Source organism: Macaca mulatta, chromosome 3 (assembly GCF_049350105.2).
Source record: "Macaca mulatta isolate MMU2019108-1 chromosome 3, T2T-MMU8v2.0, whole genome shotgun sequence".
Lineage (NCBI taxonomy): Eukaryota > Metazoa > Chordata > Mammalia > Primates > Cercopithecidae > Macaca > Macaca mulatta.
In genome coordinates, this window is record NC_133408.1 from 47,929,951 (window position 1) to 47,937,267 (window position 7,317).

The following is a 7,317-nucleotide window of genomic DNA, read 5'->3' on the forward strand; positions in this document are numbered from 1 at the left end:
GAGGGTGGGGAGCACTGGGCAGAGGGATGGTGGGCATTGGACGGGGAGCCCCACGGAGCTTCTTGTTTTCTTCCTGTTCCTCAAGGACAGATGAATGGACCCTGCATTGCATAGTATCCAAGAGGCTCTGGGCTCCAAACCAGCCTCTCCCCTCTTAGCAGAATTACTATGGCTTCAAGCTGGGTGCGGTGGCACACGCCTGCAATCCCGGCACTTTGGGAGGCCGAGGTGGGCAGATCACTTGAGGTTAGGAGTCCGAGACCAGCCTGGCCAACATGGCAAAACCCCATCTCTACTGAAAATACAAAAATTACCAGGCGTGGTGGCACATGCCTGTGATCTCAGCTACTCCAGAGGCTGAGGCAGGAGAATCGCTTGAACCCGGGATGTGGAGGTTGCAGTGAGCTGAGATCGTGGCACCACTGCACTCCAACCTGGGCAATAAAGTGAGACTCCATCTCAAAAAGAGAATTACTGGCCGGGCGCGGTGGCTCAAGCCTGTAATCCCAGCACTTTGGGAGGCCGAGATGGGCGGATCACTAGGTCAGGAGATCGAGACCATCCTGGCTAACAGGGTGAAACCCCGTCTCTACTAAAAAATACAAAAAGCTAGCCGGGCGACGTGGCGGGCGCCTGTAGTCCCAGCTACTCGGGAGGCTGAGGCAGGAGAATGGCGTAAACCCGGGAGGCGGAGCTTGCAGTGAGCTGAGATCCGGCCACTGCACTCCAGCCCGGGGACAGAGCGAGACTCCGTCTCAAAAAAAAAAAAAAAAAAAAAAAAGAGAATTACTATGGCTTCGGATTGGGTATGGGATGGACCAAGATCCTGTCCTCTCTCCCAAGCTGCAAATCACAGCTCTCTCTCCAAAAGCCCCAAGGGACAAGTCAGTCACCACTCCTATCCAGCAGGCTCCAGCATTTAGAGGCTGGTGCCCCTGGCCCATCTCCTGCTCCTCCTCTACTGCAGACAAGGATGTAGGGACCCCTGAGAAGCTGTGTGAGGGGACGGGCAGGTCCCACAGCCCAAAAGGCTCCTCCTTCTCTAGCTGCATCCACCCCACCCATCTGTCTCCGGCCCCCTCTCTATGGTTAGGTCAGGGCATTGACGCAGGAGTCAGGGTCCTGGGAGAGCAGAGGCTGGGGAAGGGGAGCAGCCAAGATAGAACGCACGTGCACCCATGTGTGGACGTGAGTGTGCATGTGCACGTCCCAGGACTCTGGAATGGAGCAGAACCAGTTGCCAAGTGGGGCTGGGGGAGCCTGGACAGCAGGTTTGGGAAGGTTCAAGGTGAGCAGAGGATGCAGGGGAGCAGGGTCTGAGGGAATCAGGCCAGCCAGAAGCATACCAGCCTCTGTCTCCTGACCCCCAGCCATCCATCTTGCCAAACCACTCATTTTTTTTTTAAGACAGGGTTTCTTTCTGTTGCTCAGTCTAGAGTGCAGTGGCGTGATCATAGCTTACTGCAGCCTCGACCTCCTGGGCTCAAGAGATCCTCTGACTTCAGCCTCCTGAGTAGCTGAGACTACAGATGTGCACCACTATGCCCAGCTAATTAAAAGAAAAAAAAAAATTATAGACACAGGATCTCACTACGTTGCCCAGGCTGGTCTCAAACTCCTGACCTCAGGCAATCCTCCTGCCTCAGCCTCCCAAAATGTTGGGATTACAGGTGTGAGCCACCACACTTGGCCCAAACCCCCCTCCCATCAAACTCTTCACCTCACCACACCCTCATGGTCCCTCACCCCCAACAGGTCTTTTTTCAAATCACTTTCTCAGCCTGGTGTCTCTGACTACCTTATTTTAGATACCCCTGCCCGTGCCTTTTCTCCTTAGTTCTTCCAGCTGTTTGAAATTCTCTATCTTTTCTTCCTTTCTTTTTTTTCTTTTTCTTTTGAGACAGGGTCTCACTATGTTGCCCAGGCTGGAGTGCAGTGGCAAAACCACAGCTCGCTGCAGCCTCAACTTCCTGGGCTCAAGTGATCCTCCCACCTCAGCCTCCCAAGTAGATAGGACTATAGGCACACGCCACCAAGCCCAGCTAATTTTTGTAATTTTTTTTTGCAAAGATGGGGTTTCGCCATGTTGCCCAGGCTGGTCAAGTGATCCTCCTGCCTTGGCCTCCCAAAGTGCTGGGATTACAGGTATGAGTCACTTCCCCCAGGCGAAATCTTCTATCTTGTACTCATTTTTGTATTCATCATCGGCAACCCTTCTAGAATGTCAGCTCCACCAGGGCAGGCATTCCTGGCTGTATCATTCACTGCTCTATCCCCAGGTCCTTGGCCACGGGTAGGTAGGAAATCCATAAATATCTTTTGAATGAATGAGTGAATGTTTCCCACTCTTTCCAAACAAAATCCAAATTCTTCAGAGAGGCATTCAAGGTCATAGACAGCCTGACTCCTCCCTAAGCAGCACCCTGACCTCATCTTCCACCTCTCTCTCCTCCACCCTCCCTTCTGCACACCTGACTTTCCATTCGCTTTGCTGAATCAACAATCCCCCACCCACCTCATACCTCTTCCCATAGATGCCCTAACCCCCTTCGAGGCTGAGGTCATTGTCATCTCCTCCCTCAAATCTTCCTTGATTTCTCCCAGCTAGCGGTGAGTTCTCCCTCTTCCAAACTCTTACAGCTCAGATCTGCACATTCCAGTCTTTTTTTGTTTTTGAGACAGGGTCTCACTCTGTCGCCCAGGTTGCAGGGCAGTGGTGTGATCATGGCTCATTGCAGCCTCAATCTCCTGGGCTCAGGTGATCCTCCTGCCTTAGCCTCCTGCATATTTGGGACTACAGGCGTGAGCCACCACACCTGGCTAATTTTCTTTTTTCTTTTTTTAGAGACGCGGTCTTGCTATGTTGTCCAGGCTGGTCTCGAACTCCTGGGCTCAAAGGATTTTCCTGCCTTGGTCTCCCAATGTGCTGGGATTACAGGTGTGAGCTGTGTCGCCTGGCACTTTCCTGTCTTTTTTTTTTTTTTTTTTTTTTTTTTGAGACAGAGTCTTGTTCTGTCGCCCAGGCTGGAGTGCAGTGGCACAATATCGGCTCACTGCAACCTCCGCCTCCTGGGTTCACGCCATTCTCCTGCTTCAGTCTCCAGAGTAGCTGGGACTATAGGCGCTTGCCACTACGCCCGGCTAATTTTTTGTATTCTTTAGTAGAGACGGGGTTTCACTGTGTTAACCAGGATGGCCTCGATCTGCTGACCTCGTGATCCACCCGCCTCGGCCTCCCAAAGTACTGGAATTACAGGCATGAGCCACCGCACCCGGCCACTTTCCTGTCTTTTATGAAACCTAAGTGGGGTAGGCTGGTAGTTTCACCACACCCATTTGACAGATGAGGACATTGAGGGCTCAAGGACGAGGCCACTTTCTAAGGTGTGAGAGGTCAGTTAGTCTTGGTCTCCTGCTCTGGGAATCTCACCCATCTGGCTCAGGGCTTTCAGAAGCCGTAAAACCTTAGCTGTAAATCCCAGCCCCCATCACTCTTGGTGTTAGCTGTATTTCAGCGTTCTTAAGAACTCGGCCATGCAGCCTAGCTAACCTACACCACAGGTCAAATAAACAGATGTCAAGGTGCATGTGTGGCCTGCACAATGGACTGTGTGCTCTGTGCACTAAAAGTTAAGTGTCTGGGGTGGGGGCTGGGTGCGGTGGCTCACGCCTGTAATCCCAACACTTTGAGAGGCCGAAGAGGGCGGATCACCTGAGATCAGGAGTTCAAGACCAGCATGGGCAACATGGCAAAACCCCATCTCTACTAAAAATACAAAACATAGCCGGGTGTAAAGGTGCGCCTGTAGTCCCAGCTACTCCGGAGGCTGAGGCAGGATAATTGCTTGAATCCAGGAGGCAGAGTTGTAGTGAGTGGAGATGGCACCACTGCACTGCCTGGGCAACAGAGGGAGGCTACGCCTCAAGAAAAATAAAAACAAAAAAAAAACTTAAGTGTCTGGGTTTGCAGAGTCCTAGACAGTGAGGAATGGGGTAGGGAGGAAGAACCCCAAATTTCTTGCCCTATTTGCCCCCATCAAATTCCTCAACATGGTTAACATTGTTTCTAGAACATGTCCTGGGATTGTGGGAAGGGAGACCACCCATTTGCCCGTCCCTGAAGCTTCTGGGCTTCCGGACCCAGGTACTTCGCGGGAACCCAGCAACCCAGGCATCTCTGAGTCTCCGCCCAAGACCGGGATGCCCCCCAGGGGAGGTGTCCAGGAGCCCAGCCTTTCCCAGATAGCACGCTCCGCCCGTCCCGAGGGTGCGCACCCGGCTGCACTCCCCTCCCGGGACCCAGGGCCCGGGAGCAGCCCCCATGACCAGCACGCGCCGTCTGCAGCAGCCCCGCTCACGCCCCAGCGAGCCTCAACCCAGGCGTCCTGCCCCCTGCTCTGACCCCGGGTGGCCCCTACCCTTGGCGACCCCTCACGCACACAGCCTCTCCCCCACCCCCACCCGCGCACGCACACATGCAGATAACAGCCCCGACCCCCGGCCGGAGCCGCAGAGTCCCTGGGCCACCCCGGTCGCTCGCTGCGTGCGTCCCGGAGCCGGACCCGGGCCACCGCGCCGGCTCTGCTCCGATCCCGCGCCCCCTGGACAGCCGCCCTCTCCTCCAGGCCCGTGGGGCTGGCCCTGCCCCGCTGAACTTCCCGGGATGAGGACTCCCGGTGTGGTCACCGGGCGCGCCCTAGGTCGCTGAGGGACCCCGGCCAGGCGCGGAGATGGGGGTGCACGGTGAGTACTCGCGGGCTGGGCGCTCCCGCCCACCCGGGTCCCTGTTTGAGCGGGGATTTAGCGCCCGGGCTATTGGCCGGGAGGTGGCCGGGTTCAAGGACCGGCGACTTGTCAAGGACCCCGGAAGGGGGAGGGGGTGGGGCAGCCTCCACGTGCCAGCGGGGACTTGGGGGAGTCCTTGGGGATGGCAAAAACCTGACCTGTGACGGGAACACAGTTTGGGGGTGGAGGGGAAGAAGGTTTGGGGGGTTCTGCTGTGCCAGTGGAGAGCAAGCTGATAAGCTGATAACCTGGGCGCTGGAGCCACCACGTATCTGCCGTATCTGCCCGAGGGAAAGCCTCTGTCACACCAGGATTGAAGTTTGGCCGGAGAAGTGGATGCTGGTAGCTGGGGGTAGGGTGTGCACACCGCAGCAGGATTGAATGAAGGCCAGGGAGACAGCACCTGAGTGCTTGCATGGTTGGGGACAGTAAGGACGAGCTGGGACAGAGGCGTGGGGATGAAGGAAGCTGTCCTCCCACAGCCACCCTTCTCCTTCCTCCCCGCCTGACTCTCAGCCTGACTCTGTCTTCTAGAATGTCCTGCCTGGCTGTGGCTTCTCCTGTCTCTGCTGTCGCTCCCTCTGGGCCTCCCAGTCCCGGGCGCCCCACCACGCCTCATCTGTGACAGCCGAGTCCTGGAGAGGTACCTCTTGGAGGCCAAGGAGGCCGAGAATGTCACGGTGAGACCCCTTTCCCAGCACTTTCCACAGAACTCACACTCAGGGCTTCAGGGAACTCCTCCCAGATCCAGGAACCTGGCACTTGGTTTGGGGTGGAGGTGGGAAGCTAGGTACTGCCCCCCTACATAAGAAAAAGTCTGGTGGCCCCAAACCATACCTGGAAACTAGGCAAAGAGCAAAGCCAGCGGGTCCTGTGGCCTGTGGGCCGGGGTTAGAGCCCTCAGGGACCCTTAAGTCCCCGGGCTGTGTGCATTTCAGATGGGCTGTTCCGAAAGCTGCAGCTTGAATGAGAATATCACCGTCCCAGACACCAAAGTTAACTTCTATGCCTGGAAGAGGATGGAGGTGAGTTCCTTTTTTTTTTTTTTTTCCCTTTCTTTTGGAGAATCTCATTTTGCGAGCCTGATAAGATGGAAGGGAGAATGATGGAGGGAAAGGTAAAATGGAGCAGCAGAGATGAGGCTGCATGGGCGCAGAGGCTCACATCTGTAATCCCAGGGTTTTGAGAGGCCGAGATGGGAGAATTGCTTGAGCCCTGGAGTTTCAGACCGACCTGGGCAGCATAGTGAGATCCCCCATGTCTACAAACATTTAAAAAAATTAGTCAGGAGAGGTGGTGCATGGTGGTAATCCCAGATACTCGGGAGGCTGAAGCGGGAGGATCACTTGAGCCCAGGAATTTGAGGCTGCAGGGAGCTGTGATCACACCACTTCACTACAGCCTCAGTGATGGAGTGAGGCCCTGTCTCAAAAAAGAAAAGAAAAAAGAAAAGTAATGAGGGCTGTATGGAATACGTTCATTCATTCATTCATTTATTCAAGTCTTATTGCATACTTTCTGTTTGCTCAGCTTGGTGCTTGGGGCTGCTGAGGGGCAGGAGGGAGAGGGTGGCGTGGGTCAGCTGACTCCCAGAGTCCACTCCCTGTAGGTCGGGCAGCAGGCTGTAGAAGTCTGGCAGGGCCTGGCCCTGCTCTCAGAAGCTGTCCTGCGGGGCCAGGCCGTGTTGGCCAACTCTTCCCAGCCTTTCGAGCCCCTGCAGCTGCACATGGATAAAGCCATCAGTGGCCTTCGCAGCATCACCACTCTGCTTCGGGCGCTGGGAGCCCAGGTGAGTAGGAGCGGACACTTCTGCTTGCCCTTTCTGTAAGAAGGGGAGAAGGGTCTTGCTAAGGAGTACAGGAACTGTCCGTATTCCTTCCCGTTCTGCGGTACTGCAGTGACCTGTTTTCTCCTTGGCAGCAGGAAGCCATCTCCCTCCCAGATGCGGCCTCGGCTGCTCCACTCCGAACCATCACTGCTGACACTTTCTGCAAACTCTTCCGAGTCTACTCCAATTTCCTCCGGGGAAAGCTGAAGCTGTACACGGGGGAGGCCTGCAGGAGAGGGGACAGATGACCAGGTGCGTCCAGCTGGGCACATCCACCAACTCCCTCACCAACACTGCCTGTGCCACACCCTCCCTCACCACTCCCGAACCCCATCGAGGGGCTCTCAGCTAAGCGCCAGCCTGTCCCATGGACACTCCAGTGCCAGCAATGACATCTCAGGGGCCAGAGGAACTGTCCAGAGCACAACTCTGAGATCTAAGGATGTCGCAGGGCCAACTTGAGGGCCCAGAGCAGGAAGCATTCAGAGAGCAGCTTTAAACTCAGGAGCAGAGACAATGCTGGGAAAACACCTGAGCTCACTCGGCACCCTGCAAAATTTGATGCCAGGACACGCTTTGGAGGCAATTTACCTGTTTTTGCGCCTACCATCAGGGACAGGATGACCTGGAGGACTTAGGTGGCAAGCTGTGACTTCTCCAGGCCTCACGGGCACTCCCTTGGTGGCAAGAGCCCCCTTGACACT

At 55.6% G+C, this 7,317-nt stretch overlaps 1 protein-coding gene across 2 annotated transcripts; it reads left to right on the forward strand.

Annotated features, from left to right (window-relative positions):
• Positions 1–4,584: 4,584 nt before the first annotated feature.
• Positions 4,585–7,001, forward strand: EPO (erythropoietin). 2 transcript variants are annotated; one of them, XM_015134411.3, is made up of 5 exons: positions 4,585–4,743; positions 5,320–5,465; positions 5,724–5,810; positions 6,395–6,574; positions 6,706–7,001. In XM_015134411.3, the coding sequence occupies exons 1-5, from the start codon at positions 4,731–4,733 to the stop codon at positions 6,859–6,861; spliced, it is 582 nt and encodes a 193-aa protein (XP_014989897.1). In that variant the 5' UTR covers positions 4,585–4,730; the 3' UTR covers positions 6,862–7,001.
• The last annotated feature ends 316 nt before the right edge of the window (positions 7,002–7,317 follow it).